The 27,861-nt window shown below is 39.7% G+C and overlaps 1 protein-coding gene across 1 annotated transcript in view; it reads left to right on the forward strand.

Moving 5' to 3' along the window:
* Positions 1-27,861, forward strand: part of FBN1 (fibrillin 1) — a 261,212-nt gene that overhangs the window by 162,188 nt on the left and 71,163 nt on the right. Inside the window, exons 20-36 of the mRNA XM_081508461.1 lie at positions 105-230; positions 797-916; positions 1,141-1,278; positions 2,130-2,180; positions 4,059-4,184; positions 5,927-6,154; positions 7,876-8,001; positions 8,122-8,250; positions 9,101-9,226; positions 9,330-9,455; positions 11,249-11,371; positions 12,510-12,635; positions 14,783-14,908; positions 23,422-23,544; positions 23,694-23,816; positions 25,282-25,407; positions 27,205-27,327. Of these exons, the coding sequence (XP_081364587.1) occupies positions 105-230; positions 797-916; positions 1,141-1,278; positions 2,130-2,180; positions 4,059-4,184; positions 5,927-6,154; positions 7,876-8,001; positions 8,122-8,250; positions 9,101-9,226; positions 9,330-9,455; positions 11,249-11,371; positions 12,510-12,635; positions 14,783-14,908; positions 23,422-23,544; positions 23,694-23,816; positions 25,282-25,407; positions 27,205-27,327 (2,166 nt within the window). The remainder of the gene's footprint in view (positions 1-104; positions 231-796; positions 917-1,140; positions 1,279-2,129; positions 2,181-4,058; positions 4,185-5,926; positions 6,155-7,875; positions 8,002-8,121; positions 8,251-9,100; positions 9,227-9,329; positions 9,456-11,248; positions 11,372-12,509; positions 12,636-14,782; positions 14,909-23,421; positions 23,545-23,693; positions 23,817-25,281; positions 25,408-27,204; positions 27,328-27,861) is intronic.

Here is a 27,861-nt window from a genome sequence, read left to right on the forward strand (position 1 = left end):
TTAATCATATCATTATGACCTTAAAAACATAACTTAAAAAAAGCAAAGAAATTGCATGCGAAGGATAAGATCTTTTAAAACTTTATGTTTTCTTTATTTTCCAGATATTAATGAATGTGTATTGAATAGTCTGCTTTGTGACAATGGACAATGTAGAAATACTCCTGGAAGTTTTGTCTGTACCTGCCCCAAGGGATTTATATACAAACCTGAACTGAAAACCTGTGAAGGTAAGGAATATTTTTTGTTCTTATACCATGTACTTTTCTGCCTTTTGGAGTTCCACTGGAAATGCACAAAGATAAATTAAAGCCACTACTTATTTTAGACAGTTGTGTCACGTAGTTGAGATTCTGTGATCTTGAATGACACTTGTATACACTTTATAAGCTGCTGATAGTACTTATCTGCAATTGGCCTTTTAGTCACCATTTATTTCACATTCAGATACTATTTAAGAGTATCCATTTTATATTTTCCTGCATTTGGTATTTTATTTGCCAACATTTACTAGATTAAGAAAATATTAGATATATGCTATTTGAGTTAATAATTCAGAAATCATGCTTACATTTGCTCCAGATTTTCTGAATTAAAAAGATTCAGCCATGTGCTGAACATAGAGATGTGCTCAATTATTATTTTTGGCATTCCCTCTAGTCTAGGAAAAAAATCGATCTAGGCCAGCTTTATTATCTAATGAAGAATATGTGGTAGCAGTTGAGACCAAAGTTTAAAGATTCATTCGTGCCCAGCACTAGTTTTTAGCAGTAATGTAGACCTATTTTTATTTCAGACATCGATGAATGTGAATCAAGCCCTTGCATTAATGGAGTCTGCAAGAACAGCCCAGGCTCTTTCATTTGTGAATGTTCTTCTGAAAGTACTTTGGATCCAACAAAAACCATCTGCATAGGTATTTATCTTTCCGAGAATGATTTTCCTGTTTTATCAATGCTGCTGTATTTAATGTTCACTTTTATTGCAGAAGGGTTTCAGTATGGAAAAACAAAATTTAAACTATCATTATTCCTTGTTTCATGATGCTATTCTTGCTATAATCCCAATGCACATGTTTGAATTTTTGATATAGATTCTGTTAATTGTGTATTAAATATCATCACTCCCCTGCCTCTACAGAAACCATCAAGGGCACTTGTTGGCAGACTGTCATCGATGGGCGGTGTGAGATCAACATCAACGGAGCCACATTAAAGTCCCAGTGCTGTTCATCCCTCGGTGCTGCCTGGGGGAGCCCATGCACCCCATGCCAAGTCGGTAAGAGAAGCGGGTGCCGTGGCTCCTCTGCTCACTGGGCATTTTACTTGGGACGGGGAAGTCCAGAACTTTGTTCATTTAAGTTCACGTGGGAATTGTGGAAGATTTCGTTCTGATGACCTCAATGAAACATGTTGCTGTGTAGGAAATTAAGAAAAGTGTCAAGGGCAATAATTGTATGTGATTTGGTTAATTTATTGTTTTCTATCACCACACTGTAATGTAGTTATCTGGTGTGGCTTTCCCAGATCAGCAATTCTTATTGGCTCTCTTAGAAACTTCATGATTAAGGGTCCTGGGCTTTTTACAGGCGCAGATTTTCTTCCCCCAAAACATATTGAGGTAAAGCAACCAGAGTTCACGACTAAAGTTATTGCAAAACTGAGGTTTGAGAGCCTTGCTAATGATTCTGTTGATTCAGTGTTTGGATATATGAATATGTGAACTGATAATAGTGTGACTGCTGCAGGGCGTGAGACCTGCAAGTTCTACGCTTTGTTTTCCACATTTATGTTACAGTAATCCTATAATATGGTTCATGTTTTAGGGGTCACAGCAAGAGGGAAATCGAGTCCGTTTCCTTCTTAGTCGTCACCATAGTGTGATCTTTAGGGTATCTTTGAGTCTTTCAGAATCTCACAGATGGACTGAGCTTTATTCAAGGAGACATTTCATTCTTCTCCCTCACCTATACGATCTTAGTGGCACTTTGTTGCCTCAGAATTATTCATAGCAATAAAATCAATTCCATGTTAAAGGGCCTCTGTCGTGTTTCTAATATTGTGTCATAAAGTCTGGATATTGTTATCTCAGATTTGTTTTTTTGCTTTTTGTTTGTTTTTTTGATACAGATCCCATATGTGGGAAAGGCTATTCAAGAATTAAAGGAACACAGTGTGAAGGTATTTATGATTATTTATAAATCATAAATTTCTGCATGCATGAAGAATGCTTGTATTAACTTGGACTGCATAAAGCTGTCATGTAACTTCCCAGTGAGAAATATGTAGCAGGGGAGAAAAAGTAATGAGAACTGCCGAACCTGTAACAGACATGAATTTCACAAGCATATGTGCTCTTGCCAGTGTCAGAGCTCTGTGGCCAAAGGGCAGAGTGTCTTGAAAATGATTTAGGCTGACCATAGTTTTGAGTGACTACAATTTCAAAATGTTATCTATGAGGAAGAGAAAAAGGGAAGCTTGTGATGAGGCTGTAAAACTTGCATTTTCCTTGATTTTGTCCTGAATTCTTTTGTTGTTGTTTGTTTCATGGTTATGTATGATGAGAAAGACACACCTCTATTGCCTCGTTTTTGAGCATCTATATGGATTCTTTCTACTTTCCTGTGATTTTTCTTTTCTCATGGAGTCCCGGATAGACAGACATAGGTCAGGGTGACTAACACAACCTGACATGACACAGCAGCTGAAAAATTTTAAAAACAGCAATTAGTCCCATATGTGGAATGAAATGAACTTTTTTTCCTGCTAAAATAAAGAGGAACACTACAACCCCCACCCAAGAGCTTGCTTTCCAAATGATGACTGAATCCTTTGGCCTCTCTCTGGTCCAGACCCACTGTTAATAACTTATCTGACCTCAGCAGCATATTTTGGTATACAAGTGGCCTCAGAGCAAAACAGCCCCAAAAAGGTTAATTTCCCCCTCCCCATTTATTTCTCTTATAAGGAAAGATTTAGAATTTTTTTTTTCAACATCCCTGGTTTGGAAAGGTATTTCTTCTAAATAGAGACACAGTGTGTGTGTGAGTTTCTTGACTAATGCTCCACCTTTTTGGCATTAGCAAGTAAGTGCCTTTCTTTGGGTTAACTTGATGGTGAGTATTTTTCCAAAAACAGTGCAGAGAACACAATGCTCTCCCTTAAGCAAACTGGGAAGGGCTAATATGTTTGAGACAGACGCAGTGAATGATGAACGGATGAACGTGAGCATCTTCCAGCTCTCTCCAAGCCAAGCTGGAACCACCAAGGCTTTGACAGGATAGCTCAAGACCTTCGATGAGTTAGAACTAGATACACACTTTCTTGGGACCTCTCAGCACCTCTCAAAGGAGACTCGTTTGACTGGCCCCACATGTTCCCCAATGGTGGATTTTTTTCTGTGCTTATCTTCAAGCTATTTCTTCTTTGCTAATTTGAAAGATCAGACTTCTGTTTCTTTTCTTAATTCCAGCCATCTGGTCTAGTAAAGCTAATTAAATGGCTCCTGGGAGCCTTAGCGCTTCCCTGGTAGCTCAGGTGGTAAAGAATCTGCCTGCAATGCAGGAGACCTGGGTTCAGTGCCTGGGTTGGGAAGATCCCCTGGAAAAGGGAATGGCTACCCACTTCAGTATTCTTTCCTGGGAAATCCCATGGACAAGGCAACCCGGCAAGCTGTAGTCCATGGGATCACAAAGAATCAGGCATGACTGGGTGACTAACACTTTCACTTTCTTTCACTTGGGAACCTTACCTGAAATGTCTGTAGTACCCAAACTTGTCTCTAAGAACTCCCACAAACTCCCTGTCTTTACAACTCAAAAATTACTCCCTGGAACTGATGGAGAAGCAATTATATCTTTGTTAATGGATGAGCTCTGTCTGGTTGCTTTTTAAACATCCTAGAAATTCTATATGAATTATTGAGAAGCAAAGTAGTTTTCTACTTACTAAGTTCAAAATGGCCTTTTCAGTTGTGGGAATATGACTCCCTGAATGGAATAAAGTAGAATTGTGCTATGCAGATGTATTAACTTCGTGCTTTCTTTTTTCTCTTCATAGATATAGATGAATGTGAAGTGTTCCCAGGAGTCTGCAAGAACGGCTTGTGTGTTAACTCTAAAGGATCATTTAAGTGTCAGTGTCCCAGTGGGATGACTTTGGATGCCACAGGGAGGATTTGCCTAGGTAAATACTGAGCTCATTACTTTTCTAATGAACATTTCTTAACAATTATTCAGAACTCAGAAGATAGAGCTGAATATTCAGTTCCAAGTTCAGACACACACACATCCCAAATTCAGCATTTCTATTAGCATTCATAGTGGTTTCCTTGACAAATAGCCTTCCTGACTCAGCTCTTTGTTTTTTATAAAGAGTAGGGAACCTGACAGTTCTTTATTGATATGTAATTATTCATTAAACTTCTATCATCACAGTTATTATTCTCGAGCTCTTAAATCTGTCCTCCATATGCCATGGACGTAGAATTCTAGGTGATCGGTAAGGAGAACATTTTTGCTTAATCGGAAACTGTAGCCTTAGCCTGCTAGGCAGGCCTGCCATTAGCCAGAAAGACAGGTCTTCAGGAAACTCCTGTGGGTATCAGCAGTAAAGGCTGTAACAGCCTGAGTAGTGAACCTGAGGGAACAAGGGCTGTTGATACCATCAGCCATGGTGCGACTCTCCATGGCAACTGCTAGAACCCAAGTGACAATGATGTGGAAGAGACTGGACACAAAACTTTGATTTTTAGAAAGCTGCCCTGTGGACTCATTGGCGGCAGATTTGAGATCCCACAGTCATGCATGTGGGGTCTTGGGCTTTTTCTGGTGTTACTGTTACGGCTTCTGACTCCCAGGAGTAACATCCTTTGGATCACTGGTTTTAGAGTCCATGACTCTGGAAATGATGCTCAGCCACATTGTGTATTGGAAACCATGTGACCCTGAAGAGCATCTTTAGTGAAGGGCCACTGTAGGTGGTTGAAAGAGTGGCATGCATTTAAGAGATACAGCTCCTTTATGAATTAGGATTAATCACCCTTTAAATATGAAACTTTATGGTTTATAATGTAAGCAATGCAGAATATAAAAGCTGGAATTTATAACTATGGATGTCAGTTAATCCCGTTTTGAGTCTTTGCTTTTTTGTTTAGGAGGATTCAGCATTTAATGAGAACCTTTTTCCAGGTTTCTTTAGCTGAAAGATGCTTCAGTGTTTAGTCTAGGATTCATTTTGAAATTAACCATCTTAATAGAGGCAACCCAAATGTGGAGTTTCACAGAAGGCTTCCAAAGCTTCCGAACATTAAAGGAAGCCCATATTCCCACATGTACGCAGAAGAATGTGCACATGTTGAGGTGAAAGAAATACTTGAGAAGAGGAGTCAGTGGCTCTTCTTTGCTGTTTTCCCTCTCTAATCACAAAGAGGGCAGTCCTCATTTCAGAGTTCACCATTCCACCTCTCCAAAAATGAAGTGGATCTGAGGAAAGGGTGCTGGAGCCAGCTGAGGTGTTTTCCAACAATAAAGACTGCAGTTGGCTTTCAGCTAGAGTGATGTCAAGACATCATAGAGTACATGCATTGGTAATCAGCCTGGTTGCATAATGAGGAATACATTTCCCAAAAGAGCATTGCAGGATTTCTCCGAATACTCCTGCTTCTGGGGAATTATCAGAAAATGCCTAGCGTTGAAAGGATTCTTGCCACAAGAGGAGATGCAAAGAAATATGAGCTGCCAGCAAGCCTTTATGAAGCAGGAAAACCCACCACAAAGCCTTTGAGGAAAAAAAAAATGAGTTTCAGTCAATAAGTTTATAGTAAATTACTCTGTGTATTCTACTTGGCCCAACACAACGCTGGCAGTTTGAGGCAGTGAAAACAGAGGAGCTCTCCTCAGCCTGCCTCTGTTCACTCCCTCCGGCAGATATCCGCCTGGAAACCTGCTTCCTGAGGTACGAGGATGAGGAGTGCACCCTGCCCGTGGTTGGGCGCCACCGCATGGACGCCTGCTGCTGCTCAGTCGGGGCAGCCTGGGGTACCGAGGAGTGCGAGGAGTGTCCCATGAGAAACACACCTGAGTACGAGGAGCTCTGTCCCAGAGGACCCGGATTCGCCACAAAAGAAATTACAAATGGCAAACGTTTTTTCAAAGGTACAGTGGTTTCGGTGGTTGATTGCTCTTCTTTTAGGTCAATAGGATGCCTTTTCAGGAGCGCAGAGTTCTGCTAACAGAATTACAATAAATGTCATCAACGTAGTCATCCCTGGATCGTCACCTCAGGATGCCTTCTTTGCTCTTTGAATTTTATATGGCAAAATATTCACTCCATTACGGAATTTCTTTTTCTACATCTCGGGGCTTCCTGTGGTCACTTTCCTCTCCCATCTGGTCATTATTAAGTATTATAGTAGATTTTGATACTATCCTAAAGCTAAGCATAAATGAAAGAAAAATCTTGGGAAATGTTTATGCCATCTGCTGAGGCCCTAGAGATGACCTTTATCTTGTCATCTGTGGTTCATGTATTTGCAGTATTCATTTGAGGTATTCATGTCACCATGGTCCACCTGAGTATAGATAATGGTGTGAGAAACCCAGTGGCAGGTCCTCCTTGTCCAAATGTGCTGAAATTCATTGCTATAGCAAACACATACCAATGACTTAAGATATTTCAAATTTTATCTTCTTTTGCTATAACATAAATCCCATGTTTTAAAAAAAAGAAGTCACAGATTTAATCTAATTCCAAAATTGAGTTACCGTTTTATGCACCATGATACAAAAACGTGTTTACTTCAGCATGTGGAAAAAATCATAATTGGTTACTCAAAATTCCAGTTATTCAGGGATGCCCAACTTTAGCTCCCAGTGTAGAATTTTATGTCACTTTCCCATTGTGTCTGAGCCTACTTGTTACACTTCAAAATTAAATGAACTTATAAAAATGGAAAGTGAGTATATAAATATTACCATCCTTAATTAAAAAGTGTAGACTATTTTCCTACTGAGCATTTGGTTCAAGAAGTCCTAGAGATAAAGTTGTACTGTCTAGAGAGACAGTTTCTAGGTGGCCTTCGTAAACGTCTGTCAAGTAAATTCAAAGAAACTTAGGTGATTTGAATTCAAAGGCTGGGGTGGTCCATTGCCAGAGAAGGACTAGATGTTCCTGAGATTTAATCTGCCAGTTCTGTCTCTCATAACATTTGGTAGAAATGAACTTGATTTCTTAAGCTCTAGGTCTTGCTTTAGAAAAGCCCCTATAAAGGGAAACTCAAATCACATGTTACAAGTGCAGTCCCCACACACATAAGAAATACTTGTACATATTAATTGAGAAAGTATTTTAGATTAGTACTCATTATTTAGAATGTGTTTTAAATAGTATACAGCATTTATAAATAATTTAAATTATAAATGACATCTCTTTTGAGATTCTTATTTTTAGGTATAAAAAAAAGTGTCAGGAAGCATAAATGAATGTCTCATTCCGCTACATACTCAATTTGGTTGCTATAGGACAGTCTATTTGAAAATCTTCTACCTGCTTTACATATAGACACTAGTGACTTTAGAATTTTTATTCATCCATTTAGCAAGTAGTTCACTGTTTGGTATGTATCAGATAGTGTTCTGGGCTTTAGAAGGCCAAATAAACCCACTCTTTACTTCTTTAATAATACTTTTTAAAATGGAGACATTTAGAAGTCTAAAACTGTTTACAAAGTCCTATTTCTGATAGTCATCACATTTTTTAAAAGCGTATGACCAAGACCTTAAATCAAGCCCTTCTGTCTCCCTGGGTTTCACATGGGGTGTGGATTCCTCCTAATGGATCCCTTCTGGATTTGTCCCACACTTGATTTCTCTTGAAGACATCAACGAGTGTAAGATGATCCCCAACCTGTGCACCCACGGCAAGTGCAGGAACACCATTGGCAGCTTCAAGTGCAGATGTGACAGCGGCTTTGCTCTGGATTCTGAAGAAAGGAACTGCACAGGTCAGTGACGGGGCTCACCCTGGAGGGACGCCTGTGGGCACTCTTGGTCTTCAGCGTGTGGCTGCAAGAAGTAAAGCTGCTCCGATGCTCACCTGCTGCCTACTTCCCGCTTTTGCGCAGACATCGATGAATGCCGCATATCCCCCGACCTCTGTGGCCGAGGCCAGTGTGTGAACACCCCTGGGGACTTCGAGTGCAAGTGTGATGAAGGCTATGAAAGCGGATTCATGATGATGAAGAACTGCATGGGTGAGTGCATGACCAGTGGATCAGCCCAGGGAAGAAACAAGCCATGACGCTTAGGTGACTCATCGCCTGTGTGGGTTCTCCCTGCTCCCCCAGTGCGCTGGTCTCCTGACCAGTGAGTCAGGCATTGGTCTGTGGCAAAGGGAGACTGACATATGGAAGGAATGAGGGAATTCATGCTGTGGGGTGGGGGGTGGTCTGTAGGTCCCTGAGAAGTGACCTGGAATAGACACCCTGGGCAAGAAAGAACAATTCAAACACAAGCTATGTTTTAGGGGTCACATTCTAGAGTTTCTATTCATCATTTCTCTAGAAGGAGATTGATTAAGATAGTTGCATTAGATCAGGTTCCCTAGCAACAGGCCTGAGATGGGGATACTTTTTGAGTGTTCTTAGGAGAAACCTGTAAGAAACGGAGGGAAGGAGCTTAGGGCAGGGGAGGAATAGAAGCAAAGTGTTAGGCTGGATTTAGGGCTGCCGTCTATGGGGTCGCACAGAGTCGGACACGACTGAAGTGACTTAGCAGCAGCAGCAGCAGCTTTAACCTGATCCCACAAGGGCCTTGGAGTGTGAACGGCACTTAAGAGTTGTCCCAACTCAAGACCAGGAAGCTGAGATTTTATACTCCCATGTCAGTTCAGCTATGAGCAGCCCCCAGCATGGGAGGGGATATAATTTCTCACCTCCCAGCCATTTCTGAGTGAGGTGGGTAGCAGTTCTCCAAGAAGGGAGCCTGTGAGCCACTAGCAGCCAGGACTCCCAGCAACTGGATGCTGAATGCACTGACCAGGTTGTGGGGGTCTGGGGCAGGACACCTCCTGCAACATCAACAGGGGTCATTTCCATGTTGCAGATATCGACGAGTGTCAGAGAGATCCGCTGTTGTGCCGAGGAGGCGTGTGCCTGAACACGGAGGGAAGTTACCGCTGTGAATGTCCTGCTGGCCATCAGCTGGCCCCAAACATTTCGGCGTGTATAGGTAAGGAGGAAGACCACTGACCTGTGACCAGTCATTCGGCCCACAACTTAGTCAGAATCAGAGGCTGATGGCTGCATGTTTGCTATTCTTATTTTCTAAACAGACATCAACGAGTGTGAACTGAGCGCACACCTCTGCCCCCATGGCCGCTGCGTGAACCTCATAGGAAAGTACCAATGTGCCTGCAACCCTGGCTACCACTCAACCCCTGACAGGCTGTTTTGTGTTGGTAAGTTCTGTAGCTTATGCTATTTCTTATTTTCTTTAGTCTCTTTCTAAAGCACTCAAGCCGTGTTCTCTGAGTTCCATCTCCAACACTAGTTGCTTTTACTTAATGTTTCCAGTTTTCAGGGAAGTAAAAGTCTTCTCATGGTGGCTCATGATCTTTGGATCTGGCCTCCCTCATCTGCTTCAAGAACCAGTTCAGTGAAGACTGTAGAATGTTTTAGCTCCAGCAAGTACCATTTGACCCACGCTGCTCTAACTAGTGAACGGTAGCATATGCTTTGTTTCTGCATGTGCACACCCAGGCACATCAGCAAGTGATTACCGACTGCCTGAAATAAGTGCAGTCTGATGAGTGCTGGGAGAAAGACAAAATTCATAGGGTGTGATCTCCGCCCTTAGGTGGTTTGGAGCAGCTCAGATTCTAAAGAATAATTATTGGGAAGAAGACCATAGTATGTTTATAGCTCACCGAGCAATAGAAGCCAGGTCTGGCACTTCTTAAAAATGGAGTTTTGTGGGACAGACATTTTGCTCTGTGGCTGGCCCTGGGGAGGTTTAGCTGTACTGGGAAGAGTGGCACAGAAAGCCCTGTGGCTTTATTGTGCTCAGAGTCAAAGTGAAACCTTATAGAAGACCGCCAGTTTTTGCCTGCGTCGGGGTATACCCCGTGTGGAACTGCCAAGTCTCACATGGTTTCCACCCAAAATCATAAATCAGCCCAGATTCTTCTGACGCATGGCCCCGAGCAACTCAGAACTCCAACTCAGGCGGTTGAAAGGGATTGGAACTGCGGCCAAACTGAGTGTCAAGTTTGTAACGGAATCTGTGACCCAGAGAATTTCACCCACATGCCCATTGTTGTCACTGAGGCGTGTTCTAACACCCAGTACTTCTCCTGCATTGCATGTGGCACACCATATATTGTATCATTAATCATTCATCTAACTCCCCAACTACAGTGTAAGTGTTATAAAGGCAGTAAGTATGTCCAATATGCTGTCTAGGTTGGTCATAGTTTATCTTCCAAGGAGCAAGCGTCTTTTAATTTCATGGCTGCAATCACCAACTGCAGTGATTTTGGAGCCCAAGAAAATAAAGTCTGTCACTGTTTTCATTGTTTCCTCGTCTATTTGCCATGAAGTGATGGGACCAGATGCTACGATCTTGGTTTTCTGAATGTTGAGTTTTAAGTCAACTTTTTCACTCTTCTCTTTCACTTTCATCAAGAGTCTCTGTAGTTCTTCACTTTGTGCCATAAGGGTGGTGTCATCTGCATATCTGAGGTTATTGATATTTCTCCCAGCAGTCTTGATTCCAGCTTGTGCTTCATCCAGCCCGGCATTTTACATGATGCATAAAAGTTAAATAAGCATGATGACAATATACAGCCTTGACATACTCCTTTCCCAATTTGGAACCAGTTTGTTGTTCCATGTCCAGTTCTAACTGTTGCTTCTTAACCTGTATCCATATTTCTCAGGAGGCAGGTCAGGTGGTCTGGCATTCTCATCTCTGTAAGAATTCCCCACAATTTGTTGTGATACACACAGTCAAAGGCTTTGGCATAGTCAATAAAGTAGAAGTAGATGTTTTTCTGGAACTCTTTAGCACACAGTAAGTGTGCAGTTAATATTTGTTGAAGGAACCAAGCAATAAAGTGACTTGCAGTTGCCCTGGAATGCTCTTATAATTTTGTATTTTGTTTTGTTTTACTTGACCCATACATACCTGAGAAATTCAAACATGGGCCATCATCACATAGAGGAAGGTAATATTACTTTTCCTGTTTCTTAGACATTGATGAATGCAGCATAATGAACGGTGGCTGTGAGACCTTCTGCACAAACTCTGAAGGTAGCTACGAATGTAGCTGTCAGCCAGGATTTGCACTGATGCCTGACCAGAGGTCCTGCACAGGTAAGTAGGTTTTAGCTTCCTGGAAACTCTCTCAATAACAGGTCCCTACGTGGAGTGGTTCAGGGCCTGGGTTTTGGAGTCAGACAGTCCTGAGTTCCAGTCTTTGTTTCGTCACATGGTTTATCTGTGTGTCCTTGATGAAGATCCTTGACATCTGATCCCTCATCTACAAAATGGGGTTCAGATTGCCTGTATGGAAGAATATGTACAGCATTTAGCATAGTACCTGGCACATGCTCAGTAAGTGAAATATAAAATAGATTTTCTTCATTGATTAGAATTTTGAAGAATCTGATCTTATGGCCTATTTCAGTGCTACTCAGGATATGTTCCCTGGACCAACATCAGCATCACCGAGAATATGTTAGAAAGGCCAAGTCTCAGCCCTCCCTCCGCACCCACATCTACTGAATCAGAAACCCCTGCTGGTGGGTCTCAGTAATCTGTTCTATCAAGCCTTCCAAGTGATTTTGGATGCATACTAAAATTTGAGAACTGCTGATAGAATTTATACTTCCTGCTGTATCACCTGGGCTAGAAGAGCCATGTAGTCAGAGATGGGAAATGAAGTGGGTAATATAAGTTTTAACTTTGGCTCAGGTTAAGAAGAAAACTTAGGTTTAGGAACCAAAATTATGTTATTGGACCTAGTAAAATCTCCCTTAAAATCACTAGGTATAAATTTGGCTATAAAAATTAAAATTTGAAAATAGATATTTATGCTAAAAATACATCTAAGTAGATTGGCTTATTTTCAGCATTTTTTATATTAAAATATCTATAAAATAGCAAATAAGACACTTAGGCATTTAAATTTGAAAGTTAGAAAAATAAGATTCATGATCTTTCAAATGATAAATTTATATCAGAGATAAAAGTGCTAATTAAATGATGGTCTTTTTAAGAGCATATGGACCTCCATCCTGAACTGTATGTTGTAGATCTTGAAAATGATTCTCTCTTGTTTTACCCAAGATAACCTGATGGGATAATTTATGCAAAGCATTATTTGGATTTCAGAGCAAATAGTCCTATGCGAGCAGGCTGAGTTTGCTTGACTTGGGTCAGTTAACTTTTTCATCACTGATGAATGGAACCCTTATCAACAACATGTCATCATTGGCTTTATTCTCCACAGACATTGATGAGTGTGAAGATAACCCCAATATCTGTGATGGCGGTCAGTGTACAAACATACCTGGAGAGTACAGGTGCTTGTGTTATGATGGATTCATGGCATCTGAAGACATGAAGACTTGTGTAGGTAAGCAAAGAAGACAGGATTTTCCAATTTGCTGGTTATTCACAAGTGCTATTGTATTACATAGACTTGTTTCAGTAGTGAATATATCTGATGGGAAAAGTAAAAATATTTAGGAGCATAGTACTAATAGTATTCCAAAGTTAGCATTCCAAGAAGCAATTTTCTTTGACTGTGCTGTGATGCTCTTGTCAGTATGTTATAGGGACTGAGCTGACACTTGGTCAACTCCAGAGGGACATTTCTTTTATGTCTGTGCATTATTTTTGTCCATTTAATCCTCCTTTTTCTCTACCTAGAGTTTGGCTTTTCGAATGTTTGCAAGGCAGCAAAATTGACTTCTGAGAAGAATGCAATACATTCTAGAATTGATTGTTTTGGAGGATTTCTATTACTGTCTTCAAATCTGTCAGACCTTTTAATGCAATATCTGCCTTTAATTCCATTCGGTATATTTTTAATCTCAGACATTGTTGTTTTCACCTCTAAAAGTTTGATTGGGTCTTTTTCTGGTATCTTCAATGTCTCTACTTAATATGCCAAATCATTTCTCTAGCTTTTTAAACTCAGGGAATACAGTTATAATAACAGTTTTCAGGTCCTTGTCAACTAATTCTATTACCTATGTCAATTCTAGTCCATTTCAATAAATCGACTTTCCTTTTTATTATGTGCCATATTTTCCTCTGTCATCAAATGCCTGGTAACTTTTGATTGGATGCTGGTGGTGGTTTAGTCCCTAAGTCATGTCCAACTCTTTGAGACAGCGTGGGACTGAAGCCTGCCAGGCCCTCTGTCCGTGGGATTTCCCAGGCAAGAATACTGGAGTGGGTTGCCATTTCCTTCTCCAGGGATTGGATGCTAGACATTGTAAATGTTGCCTTACTAGGTCCTGAATATATTAGAATTCCTAGAAAAATTTCTGAGCTTTGTTTTGGAACATAGTTAAATTATCTGGAAACAGATAGGTCCTTTCAAAGTCTTGCTTTGAAGCAGCAGTTGGGTTGGGCTCATTTTCTCTATTGCCAAGGCAAGATCCTCCTGGAAACTCTATTCACTTCCCTGTAGATGACGAGGTTTTCCAGTCTGGTTGGTAAGAACAAGTACAATTGTGCACCTTCTGGGAACTCTGATGATTATTCCCTCTAATTATTTTGGATGATGCTTCCTCCAGATTTAAGAGTTTCCTTACATGAATATACTGGTCACTACTCATCTGGGTATTGTTTGGGTCCCTCTGCAGATTACTATAGTTCTGTGTGTGTGTATGTGTGTACATCTCTTGTCTGTCCTTTACTTGGCACTATGAACTCTGGCTACCTTGGCCTTCCACCTTCACCTCTTCAACTCATGGACATTTCCTGGTTCCATCTGCCATACCCTTCCGTGTGCTATTGCTTTAAAATTCCCTGCACAGTAATCTGGGGCATTTGTAGAATCCACCTAGTTTCTCTTTCTCATTGATCATTGTCTTTGTTGCCTATATTGTCCTTTTTTGTTGTTTTTATTTTAAATGAGAAGGTAAATTTGGTTCCTATTACTCCATCATGGTCAGAAACAAGAGTCTAGAATTGCAAATATTTAAATTATATCACATTTGTATCTTTTGAAAATGCTTACCAAATATTTGTGAAGTCCTCAAAATTAAAGTCATGTCATTCAAATTAAAGAAATGAATGTCATAAAAAAAAGATAATTTTTAATTGGGGAAAGATGTAGAGTTTGTAACTATCTGCCCTTAGACTATTAGTTCATCTATCTTTTCTTTCAAAATATGGAACTAAAATGTTAGCATCATGCAGTCGGCATTAAAATTTTCATCTTGCAACACAATGTGCTGTTTTAAAAAGTTTTCCAGACTGTCAGAGAAACAGGCTCTGGTTGAGGACCAGACCTAGAGTGAATCAGTTTATTTGATTACTTAACCTCCTTCTTGGGGTCCAGATAAAAAGCCAGTCTGCAGGGTTAGCCTTCAATGTAGAAAGCATTGAGCTATGTAATTGCTATGTAGTTGAGGTAAATATACTTTTATTTACATGAAAACATTTCATCTTTTCTATTTATTTGTCATAGTTGCTTTATCTCAGGGAGAATCTGTCAGTGATATCAAACAAATGGTTACATGTATTAATAATATCTGTGTTTTACAGACGTCAATGAATGTGATCTGAATCCAAATATCTGCCTAAGTGGAACCTGTGAAAACACTAAAGGCTCATTTATCTGCCACTGTGATATGGGCTATTCAGGCAAAAAAGGAAAAACAGGCTGTACAGGTATGTTTCTTCCAACTGAACAATAAAAGCTTTAGGGGTTAAGAGATTGCTACCATAATTATAGATTAATATAAGTTTTAAAAACTATTAATATTTTAATTGCACTATAAAGCATTTTTCATTATACTGCATTTTTCATTAAACTGCATTTTTCATTAACTTAGCCTGCATTTCTTTGAAACTTGTCACATTTTAGATTGGATCTAAGCTGAGGGTTTTTTTTTCCCCTTTACCTATGAAAAAAGGCAAATGAGAAAAATTATCACCATAAATAACTCTATAAATATCAACATTTTATGAGGTTAAAAATAGCATTTTATGTCAAAGTAGTTAACGTGATAACTACCAAACATTCATATCTCTTTATTAAAGCCAACTTTTCCCAATAGCGTCCATTGCCAACTCTTTCTTTAATGTTTTATAAATGAAATTACTTTTTGAAGAAACACATCCTGCAATTCATATATTTCATCAGTTCTCATCAGTCTTCAATTTTTTTTAAATTAGTGTGCTTTTGATGCATTAAATTGCTTTAGCCCTATAGATCCTGCAGATCTCATGAAGTGGTAATTAAACCATAAGTCTTGCTTGTTTAATACCAATAGCACAAAAGAAGGTCTTTTCACAATATTTGTAGGAGATTATTCAATTAAATATCAAATGGAGGAAGTCACTCTGAGTGAATAATGTTGTTTCTAAGTGTTTAATTGATTTTCAAACTTGAGGCAATGATGGAGTAGTACATGGAATAATAAAGTTTTACTGTAGTCACCTATAGTAATAAAACAGATTATGGCATATAGTGTAATTTAAGACACAATGAAGGAACTTCCCTGGTGGTCCAGTGGTTAAGAATCCACTTGGCAATGCAGGGGACACCGGTTCAATCCCTGATCCAGGAAGATCCCACATGCCTTGGGGCAACTCAGCCCATGCACCACAACTACTGAAGCCCATGCGCCCTGGAACCCGTGCTCTGCAACAAGAGAAGCCACCGCAGTGAGAAGCCTGCTCACCTCAATTAGAGAGTAGTCCGTGCTCGTTGCAACTAGAGAAAGCCGATGTGCAACAATGAAGACTCAGCGCAGCCAAAAATAAATAAATTTTAAAATAAAATAGAAAAACCACGCATGATGGAGACCATGGTGGGCTTGAATTAGTTAACTGCATAATTTCTTTACAAATAATAGACTTTAATTTCAAAAGCCAGTTTGGTAAGCCATTGTGACTTAAACATTAAAATACTTGCTGATTGGTGATGTTAATTGATGTTAGTTATATCAATCTTTTTCAAGAAAGTTTCTAATATATGTGCTATCATTTTAAACTGTTCAATAATGCGATTTCAAATATAGATACACAGATGTCACCAATAAATTGCTGTTCATTCAAAAATGACAGATTTTAGCCAAGTTATAAAAAGAAGCATGTAGCTAGAATGCTTTCATGCTCACTATATTAGTCTTCATATGAAGCACAACTAGGGTTCCATTCTGTTACATGGCACAGAGTTTAAAATCTCTAGTCCTCATGTGTTCCCTGGGGTACAAATGATGCTTATATCAGCATGTGTGTGGCTCAAGATTTATTTTTAGCTTTCAGTAACAATTTAAGACTTAGGGTAAGGGGTGTTGGTCTGGTAGTAACACAAGGGAAGGTAGGATGCTTCTATATTTCATTTTACCTAGTAGAGGCTAATACTGTTCTTTGGCCAAGTTGAACTCACTGAAATTCAACCCAAAGAACCATGATACTTATGAAGGGAGAAGTTAATCCAATGGGACAGTCTTCATTCCCTATAAGAAAAAGATCTCTAGAATTTCATACTCTAAATTCCAGCTAAAGAGGCATGTGCAGAGGCTGACTGTTTCAGATCTCTTACCATGAAGAAAGCTTAAATTTTCATGCAACATTAATATCATTTTAGGTAAATAAGGTATAATGTATGTAATGTCCTTGGCACAGTGCTTGGCATATAGTATCTGGTCAGTAAATAGTAGTTATTGTTGTCATTATAAAATGAGGCACATAGACACAGTGTCTAGAAGCCATTTTAATTAAAAACATAACTTCTAGTCTAGCAGAATTCTGTGCTACTATTTACTAAGATGCTTGAAATCAGTTTAAAGAAGGAAAATCTTACTCTCTATATTAAAAGACTTGTTTTTTGTAACTGAGTTTATACAGACACTAGGCTATAGGGACAAGAGCTGTGTACTCCACATTAAGTGAGATGACACCAGTTTTACATTAAGAGCAGCAGTCTTTTAGTAAATCGCATAAACAGAAACATGGATTTGAAGTCCAAGAAATATTCTGTATCTTCCCCCAAGGGCCAGCATCCCCCTTCCCACTTCAAATTATAGCCCAAAATGATTTTTCAATTGCATAAAATTCAGCTAGTACTGGAGGGAGAAGAATCGAATTTCATGGCCCTTTTGATATCACAGTAGCACTGCATATGATATTCTCACATAATGGAGTAGAATTCTGAATTTTATTCCTAGTTCTTTTACTGGTTCAGGAGCTCGGGGAAAATCACCAGGGTGCTCCACAGTTACACAAGTGTCCCCCTTGGGTTAGAAGCCCTGCAGTGGAGGATGGAGGAAGAGGGTGCCTTGGGGCAGGGAGAAAAAGAGCTTCTCTGTAAATCCTGATATTAACTACCACGGGTATCACATTGGATTGGAAATGACTTACACAAACAGAAATTGGCAGCAAGTTTGGTATACTTAAAAACAAGTTTTTAAAAATCTGAGCCATAATTTTTTTTTTTTAATCCTATATAACTGGGACTCTTTTAGCCTGCTATTAGTTTAAAATTAGTGTCACTTACAACTTAGAATACCATCAGGTTACCTTGGTGATATTACATTAAAGACAAGTGTTTGTAGTGTCCCAGGCAACTAATGTAAATAGAGATATGTATCTTGCCTAATGGGATAAGAAGCCTTGCAACAAATCACAGTGAAGAACAAACCTGGAAATATATTTTGATGATAGATAAAAGAAATATATCTTATATTTCTATACATATATAATATGTATATGTATATTTTAAATGAGTACCTTGTAAAGGAGTCATAAAAATATGTATGCTATTTCATAGAGAGGAATTTTGTTTCATGAGAACTTAAAAAAATGTCCTCTGGGTTCCATTACAGCTTTGTCTAAATATTTCAGCTCCCCTGTCATTACTGATTGTTTCCATTTTAACAAATAAACATGTTTTTTTCCCCCCAATCACTTTAGCAGTGTTCAGAATCCACCCACTGACTTACGTTCCCAGCCCACACAGATGTTAAGGGTTTCTTCTTGCTCCTTAAGCTTTGTTCAAATTGTGGATAAGGCTGCGGGGAACGTTCGATTTCATGAAAGGAGAAGAGACATTTTCTTGTAACCTAGAACATGGCTCTTCTATCCTTGGCTTATGGGGGCTGGATTACAGGTTTTCCTGTGGTCCACACATACAAGGAATGTGTATTCTGATTCTCATTCTGATTCTTCTGGCTCTCATTCTACACAGTTGTGATCAGACAACAGTTTGGAGGAAGGAAAACTGGGTTTCTGCTAGGTGCCATCCTTGGTGGCTCCTAGCTTTCTCATGCTAATCATTTAGACCCACCTCCTATCAGGTGCTTAGTCAGTGAGTAAGGCATACAGCTTTTTTGGAATATCAGTTATTTTATTTTATTTATTGGGGTATAGTTGCTTTACAGACATGCGATTAAAATCAGGATTGTTTTCAGTTAAAATAGCATGGGTAACTCCACTTAATATTCTGTAATGGCCCATAGGAGTAAAGAATCTTAAAAAAAAAGTGGATATATGTGTATGTGTAACTGATTTCACTTTGCTGTCCACCTGAAACTAATACAATATTGTAAATCAACTATACTAAAATAAAAAAAAAATTTTTTTAATAGCAGGATTGCTGGGCAACTCCATTTCAGTCTTTCTGCTTTTCATAGGCGACATGTTGCTGTGGGTGTAGTCCATGAAAGAGAATCATATACTTCAAAACCACCAGCCCTCAGTGAAAATTTGCCCTCATTTCCTTCCAGCTCCTTATCACTGCTAATTGTCCTCCACTGGCTGTCAGCCTGTGAAAACTCCGTGGGTGTTCAGTTAAATAGTTTTGGCTCAAATTTGGGTCCAAATTGAAAAATCCAAGTAGCCTTCACGTTTCGCCTCTCCATTCACTCTAAGGTCCTCTTCCCCATCGCCTCCCCACAGAGATTCCACAGTGTGCCAGCCCTGCTGGACTCGATGCCCAGAGACTGACCCCCACATGGCAGGAAGGCAAGCATTTGAGTGAGTGACACAGCCTCTCCTGACGTGGCTGTCCAAGGAGGCCAGAGCAGCTCAGAGCACAAGCTCTTTCTCAAATGTCAGATTCAAATGGAACCCACCCAGAACCTGGGCATGGGGTCTGCCCAGGCCACACCCTTGCTCTTCACAAGAGCCACGCCAGCGAGACCTTGGAGTCTCTGTGAGGGAGCTTTGGTGGGGTGAAGGAGGTTGCAGTGTCAGCCCTAAATTTGAATTTCTTTGCTTTTCTTGGCTTGTGCTTAATCTTAAAAAGGAATTTTCTGTCTGGAGCAAACTTGTGGGGGAAAGAGAACATTTGTGCAGAAAGAGATGTTCTTGGCAAGCGTGTGCTTTGTTTCCTTCACATTATTGAAGAGTAGAGTGTTTGAATGCACTGTTTTTGTTTGCTTCTTTCCCTTATGGCTCAGTTTCCCCTTCTGTTTGCTTTTTCAATGAAGTACAGTCTTAGGCCCAAGTCTGCCATGGAAGCATTTAATGAATAATAGTTGGTGTGTACATGCACATACATACACACATGCAGAAAACTTTTATTCAGCGATGCCTTTAAACTTTATGACCAAGTCTTTTTAATTCATTTGTTGTATACTGGTAGTGTAAGCCATTGAGATAATGACTTATGCAAAGATTCACAAAATAGAAAACTGAATATGGGCTCCTGAGTTACTCTCTTTCCTTCTATTCCAAAGCCCACAATACATGGCCTCCTCTTGCAAACATTTGCCCTGAAAACATTGTGGTGAAACTGCAAATATTTTCTTGCATTAGAAATTTATGTGTGTATATTGTTAATGGTAAAAAAAAAAAAAAGAAGGGAGACTCTCCTTTTCTTAAAAAAAAATAACTATTTTCTTAATAGAGATTAAATATGGAAGGTAAAAAACCCACATGAAAAGATTGTCTTTGGTCATTAGAAAATTGAAAAGGAAAAGATAACAGGATTACTATATTGACAGGCTATGGATTATCTCTGAAAATTGTGCTTAGTAGAAAAGATGAGTGAATATTTCTATAAGTCTATTAATACTCAACCAAGATATCTGAAAGCAGACTTCTCATCAGGACTTAGAACAAAGTCCTGATGTGACTGAAGAAATCGGCTTGATATTAGGCAGCCGTGGCTGAGGACAAAGAGCATCAAACAGGGTATGGGAAACTGAGTTCCAGGTGCTTTGGGCTCTTCTCACTGACCTTGGGGCCCTGGCAAGTTCCCATGCCTTTGGGGACCTCTGTTTCCTCCTCTGAGAAATTGGGGATTAGGAAAGTCATATCCTAAGTTCTTTGCACTTAGAAAATTCCTTGATTCTTTAACATCTGGAGGTTTCAACTCTTAGGCAATGGAAATTCATTGTTTCTGCCTAACTCAGAGATCAGGACACAGAAAGGAGGGCCATTAAGGCAGGACACTGCAGGGAGTGATTATCTGAGGAAGAAAGAAGTGTCTGTGGCCCTGCCTGGGAGCCTGGAGTTCAGGCTTACTTTCTTGAATTCCCTGTTTATTTATCAGTATTATCCCTCGGCTGGCCCTCCTCCTCATTTCCTTGGAATGTGCCATGCTCAATTAGTCAGTTGGTTAAAGCTCCCAGTCACAAGTTTAAAGCTGCCTGGTATGTGCCTCCCTTGACCTGCCTTAATAACTCAGTAGGTTCATGTGGCTGCCAAGGTTACTTTAAAATTTACCTACACAATACATTGTCACTATAAGGACATTCTTCCAGGCATGTTTTCATTTCACTTATTAGTGATACTGCAAAGTATTTTTGTAGGAAAAAATAGCATTATTGTATTTTGTGTTTGCTCTAGAAGCTATAAGGAAGCCAAACGATCTCAGGACCATTTCAGAACTGCAGATGGAGCATTTGGCAAACAGCATGCTTCCAAACACTTTCAAACCATTTAATTGGGCTTCTTAAGTAAACAAAAGGGTAAACATTAGTTGCTTGCCCAGTTTTTTCATGCCACTATTCAAGTGATCGCTGAAAATTCTTGCAACATTTCACATGCCAAGATTTGCCTTCTTGATCTAAGTTTTGTGTTAAATGTTGGTTTCCATATACAGTCATAGTATCCATCCATATCTAGGAGCTCTTGTTCTTAGTTAATGAAAAAGTTGAGTATGAGGTTATAATGTCTTTCATTATATAATGGGTTAATTTGGGGAAATAAGATTCTGGTACCAGTTCCAATTACGATCACCAACTCCTTGTCTTACTTTTCAACTCAAGTTCTGACAACCATCTACCTGGAGACAGTGTCAGATTCTACAGGTTAAGGGATCAGTCCCATACAATTGTGCCCACTTCAGGTGCCAGTTACAAGTCTAGGTTGTTTGTTACGTGAGCTTCTGACCAATTGGCTATAAATCAGAAGTTCCTATTACTCCTTCCTTAGGTTTGGTTAACTTGCTAGAATAGCTCACAGAACTCAGGAAACCAGTTTATTCATTTGATCTATCAATTTACTATAAAAGTGTATAGGGGTTTCCCAGATGGCCTTAGTGGTAAAGAATCCACTCCCCAATGCAGGAAATGCAAGAGTTGCAGGTTCAGTCCTTGGGTGGGAAAGATCCCCTAGAGTAGAAAATGGCAACCCACTCCAGTATTCCTGCCTGGAAAATTCCACGGACAGAGGACCGTGGCAGGCTACAGTCCACGGGGCCGCAAAGAGTCGGACATGACTGAGCAAGAGCACAGCACATTAAAGTGTGTAGCTCAGGAGTCGGCTTTTCACACTGTTCATGGAGAGCTGGACCATAAAAAAGGCTGGGTGCCAAGAATTGATGTATTTGAACTGTGGTGCTGGAGAAGACTCTTGAGAGTCCCTTGGACTGCAAGTTTCCTAAAGGAAACTCTGAATATTCATTGGAAGGACTGATGCTGAAGCTGAAACGCCAATCCTTGGGCCACCTGATGAGAAGAGCTGACTCATTGGAGAAGACCCTGATGCTGGGAAAGATTGAAGGCAGGAGGAGAAGGGGATGACAGAGGATGAGATGGTTGGATGGCATCACCGACTCGATGGACATGAGTTTGAGTAAACTCCAGCAGTTGGGGAAGGACAGGAAAGCCTGGCGTGCTGCAGTCCATGGGGTCTCAAAGAGTCGGACGTGACTGAGTAACTGAACTGAACTGAACTGAATCAGATATTGGTTCTCTTGGCAACCAGCCCCCATCCTGAAGTGCTTTCCAAAAGTCACCTCATTAACATAACAAAAGACACCTTTATCACTGTTAGCACTTAGGAAATTCCAAGGGTTTTAGGAGTTCTGTGCCAGAAACAGGACAAAGACCTAATATGTATTTTGTCTTATAAATCACAATATCACAGGAAGCAAAAGACATTTCACTTTATGCTTTATATTCTCTTCTGTAACACTTCTGTATTATAGAATCTATCTTGACTACATTTGGAAATGGAATTTTGAAGAATGGAGAATTTTTGAGAATTTAGAGTCTTTTAACAATGTGACCTTAGACTGGTTCTTGTTTTACTGAAAAATCTCTTTTGAATTGATTTCAGTTTTACAAGAAATATTCAAGAAGACTTGGGTCCCAAAGTGCAAGGACTCAAAAAAGATGGTTCACACACTGCCTTAAGGAATATTCTCTATAAATGCTTGAATTAGCAATACCTAAAGTGAAACATTTATAGAAATAAAGTGTGATTAAATAGTACAATGTTTTACATTTTAAAAATAAAATATATTTGGTTTATAGAATAGGATTGAAAACGTTTTCTAACATGCCAACATTGTTTTCCTTTGTCTATACAAGATACAAAAGTAATGTGCATCATTTCTCTATAGTTAATTTAGTGAAAATGTTGGAAATAGAAACATATGACCATGAGCATTAATAGAATGTTAGGCAGCTCACTCTTTTTTTTAAGATCTTCAACTGGAAGGAGGTTTCATTTTGTTTTGCAGTAACTGTACACTTACATTAAAATATTGGAAAATAGTTAAAGTTAACAATAAGAAGTGGCATCATATTGTTCTTTGTATCTTTAAATTTAAAATCTTTCATTTTAATTAAAGTATGAATGTCAGTGCTGAATCGATCTCTGTTACACTGTCAGAAGTGTAAAAGCAAATCAACTTTTGAATATTGCTGAGTTATTTAAAAGACCCAGAAGGCATCTGTGCTAAACTTTTTTTCTTTTTAACCCACTGGTTATTTTCCCAGACATCAATGAATGTGAAATTGGAGCGCACAACTGCGACAGACACGCTGTATGTACCAACACAGCAGGAAGCTTCAAATGTAGCTGTAGCCCCGGGTGGATTGGAGATGGCATTAAGTGCACTGGTGGGTTGAAAAAAAACAGAAATTGCTTCTTATGAACTGCATGGATTATAAATATGAAAATCTCAGTCCTGTAAAGAAAAATTTAACCTGTGTATTATTTTGAATGTCACAGTTTCTGTTCGTAATGACATGTCACCTCTTTCCTTAAGACCTGGATGAATGCTCCAATGGAACCCACATGTGCAGCCAACATGCAGACTGCAAGAACACCATGGGCTCCTACCGCTGCCTCTGCAAGGAGGGGTACACGGGTGATGGCTTCACCTGCACAGGTATGCTCATGTTGGAAACAGCTATGTAAAGGGCAGTCAGAAAAGCAAGGTGCTCCATGTCCTGAAGACAGACCATCATTTGTTTTTTGAAAAGACTGGGTCATTTATAGACAATTTGGAGCAGAAAATAGTTTTTGAAATGACATTCCTGTGGAATGGAAATTTGTAGCTGAATCAATCAGGGAGATCTCAGAAACTAAATATATATTTACATAGATGCATTGATAGATATAGTTAGAGTGTTGATATATGTGTCACTGTGTGTAATGATGTCATGAGTTTAAAACAAATCACGCTACCTTTTGTAAACCTTAGCTTTGATATTTTTGTGCCTGTTTCTCACTGCTGACTTGTTTTCCATACTAAACCCAAGCGTGAACTTGATGCAGGAACCTATGTGAGGAAAAGAAATTAGATGTTCTGGAGCAGATCATCAGCATATATTTTTTTTTCCCTCTAGCCATCATTGTGATCATTCCACATTGGTATAAGTAAGAATTTCATAACTGCTTTGAAAGGAATTCATTCACTTCCAGTTTTCCAACATATTAATGATATCTTCTTCTCAGTGCTAATGCATCATCATAGAATTAATGTGGACTGTCACATATACTTAAATATATATGATTAGAAGCATTGTATAAAGAGATGATACACTTATCATGACCATATGTATACAGACAGCACTTTTTAAAGTCAGGGCACTGGCATTAAATAAGATACTGAGGAGTATTTCTCGTTGGCCATTAGGTAGCATAGCTGCTTAAATGACCTGAAGCATTAATTTACCCTGAGCGCTCTGCTCACAAGAAGTCATTTAAACATAAAAAAGGCTGAGGCCCAGTAAGTGATTTGCCTGGATTTTGTTTTAACTCACTAAAAGTTTCATCATATTTGAAATTGTTTTTGCTTAACCCAGTAAAGTTTTGGCATCATAAACCTCCCATCGCTTTTTAGAAAATACTCCAAGTTTCACGTACCAGGCATGCGTGGTTCGTGTGTTTGATGTTTAATGACTGTGATTATTAGCAAAACTCAGAAGATACTAAGTAGATAGGACTTTTTAGTCTCTTCAGTAGTTGTTATTCTAGATCTTCTGCTGCCCATCTGATCTGAGCCTGGATTTTGAGAATCAGGCACAAACCATGGCATGTTATTTCTTGCCATGGATAGATCCTCACATTGATTATCCTGCTTGCAGAAGCCTGAATGTGAGTGATCCCTTTAACTTATTACCCATTTTACATCATTAGAGATAACTTAGCATTCAGGATTCTGTCTCTGAACCCCATGTTAACTACATATTTAATATTGGCATTCAAAAGAGAAAAGTGAGTTTCAATGTTTCAAGTAGAAATTATGATGACACTAGTACCTTCTGGAAGTTCACAAGTATAAAAGTTCTCAGACCTGAGCAATCATAAAGCTCCTAAGAAGAGTAACCTGTGTTTCTTTCTGGCTATAGATCTTGATGAGTGCTCTGAGAATCTAAATCTGTGTGGCAACGGCCAGTGCCTTAACGCCCCAGGAGGATACCGCTGTGAATGTGACATGGGCTTTGTGCCCAGTGCTGATGGGAAAGCCTGTGAAGGTAACTGATGGGGATGCTGCCGTGGGCTTTGCAGGGACGGATGAGATTAGGTTATTTGAACGTTCCTGGTGGTTTTTATTTGTCTTTTTTTTGTTTTTTATACCAACGTGTGTTTTGGCTTCCCATCTAACGTGTCGGTTCAGTTTATGTAGAGATTGGGTGTCCAGCCAGACCACTTCTCTTTGTGCAGAGAAAAATCTCAGCGTCTTGGCCCTAAGCTTCACATCCAACTTTGGCCAGGTGGTTTGCAAGAGCACACCCATTTAGTCATAGGGAGAATGAGGATAATGAACTCAGTGCAACATATTCATCCCCATTCCTGGGGGAAAGAGCTCAAAGTGCTGGTGCCCTAATAGTGAAGGATTCTTGTTAAATACAGGAACACAATTTTTAATCTCTGCTATGGTTTGGTTTCTAGAAATAGAGGTTTTAAAATACCAGCAGAGTGAACGGTCTTGTCTGTAGAATAATGTCCTGGGTATGTCTCAGATAGTCTCTAAATATCTAATACATATGACATGGAACAGTCTTTTGCAAATCCATTCAGTAAGGGGTCCCTAGGGATAATACCGTATGTCACAACATCTCTCAGCATAAGGCTCTATCTTTCTGAGAAGAGCTGGTCAGCCAGGAAGAGTCCTGAGAACCTGTAGGCTAAGGATGGATCCCACTAGGAAACACAAGATTCTTCTCTTTACCCACACTTGTCAAATCTAAGCACATTATCATCCCTCATTGAGAAGAATTAGTGACCACAGTGAACTGAAAAGATTTCAGTAGACATAAACACGTGATAACGATTGACAGTAGAAGTTTAAACAAGACCCTGATTAATGTCTCAACTAATAGTTGTTGCCTGTTGCTAGGACATTAACTCAAAAATTAATCTTTAGCTATGACATGTATACTGATTCCCTCATATAGTTCTATGTAAATACTTTTCTTTGTTATGAAACCATTGGGTGTTCTTCACACAGTTTATATGAAGTAGGCAGAGTTTGATAAAAAAAAAATTCCTCTGAGGCAAGAAACTAACTATGCTCTTGATTATGTGCCTAATGCCTTGTTTACTTTTGCAAACACCCAAGGAAAACAGGTACTGTGCCACCTCTGGGAACAGAAATAGGCACAGTGAAATTTTTGCTTCCCTTAATGCTATAAGGGAAGGTTTTGTTTGTTTGTTTGTTCTTAATGTAAATCATCACTGGCAGAGTGCTCATGGCTATTAAAAGCCAGTCTCAAGGCTGAAAATGTGCCTGTGTGGATAAGCAGAATGTTAACGTGAGGCAGGGACAAGCCTGGAAAATGCGTCTGCAGTTTTTAGATCTCCATCAGCAGTTGCAAACACACGCCGTAGTACTAGGGACACAGAGGACTATACAAACTGATGATAAAAGTTACCACAAAGACTTTGGGGTTCTTAAAATTTTAACTCACAACAAAAACAAGAATATATAGATGAGAACAACCAAAGAATTTAGTCTTAAGTGGGCTCGTTTGGTTCGTCCTTTACAAAAGTGATATGGACCCACATAAAACACCATAAATGGGCTAATGTGTATGTGAAATCCCTAGCCCCCTGCTTGGCATGTAGTAGGGGCTGAGAAAAGGGAAGTTCTCACCTAGGAGACTTCTTAACAGATGACAGATCATCTGAAAGCCCATAGGAGAAGGACCTAGATAGATGTCAGATAGCCTTCATTTTCTTAATAATAACATCACTTGCCTTATTACATTAGGTAGTTTCTTTGGCAAGAACAATAGTTTAATTGCTCCCCCTTTCCATCATTCCCCAAGATATCGATGAGTGCTCTCTTCCGAACATCTGTGTTTTTGGAACTTGCCACAACCTCCCTGGCCTTTTCCGCTGTGAATGTGAGATTGGCTACGAACTGGACAGAAGTGGTGGGAACTGCACAGGTAAGGCTTCCATTCGCACGGAGATCTGCTCTCAGGCGTCCCAGGGGACCCAGCTGCTGGTGTCTTGTGGGGACCACACAAGGTTTTTCGTGGAGTTGCGAAAGAAAAGCAGAGACAAGCATTAGGAACCACAGAATAAATTTCTGCAGACTTGGCACTGATTAGATGTGAGGGTACAGAGGAAAAAGTTGAGGAGAGCTGAAGGTGCAGTCAGTAACCTTAGATACAGGTTTGTGGCTGCAGAGGCATGTTCCTCCAGTTCCTTTTCTTCTTGGACACATTTTTGGAGCGTCTCCTTTTGCAGGCTGTGCCCTGGGATCATGGATTTCATCTTGAACTTGAACGTCTCTGCTGAGACACTCACTTCAGAGTGTTACCAGAGAACATGGTCCATAACAGTCAGCCATCCATTTCTAGTGTGTAGATCATTTTCTTGTGGAGCAAAGAACCCTCCAGGAATGTAAGGAAGGAGCTAGAAAAGCCATAGTAGGTACTCTGTAGACGACTGTCCCTTGGTTCACTTCGGCACTGAGT

Source organism: Giraffa tippelskirchi, chromosome 7 (assembly GCF_054371585.1).
Source record: "Giraffa tippelskirchi isolate mGirTip1 chromosome 7, T2T-mGirTip1v1.2.pri, whole genome shotgun sequence".
Lineage (NCBI taxonomy): Eukaryota > Metazoa > Chordata > Mammalia > Artiodactyla > Giraffidae > Giraffa > Giraffa tippelskirchi.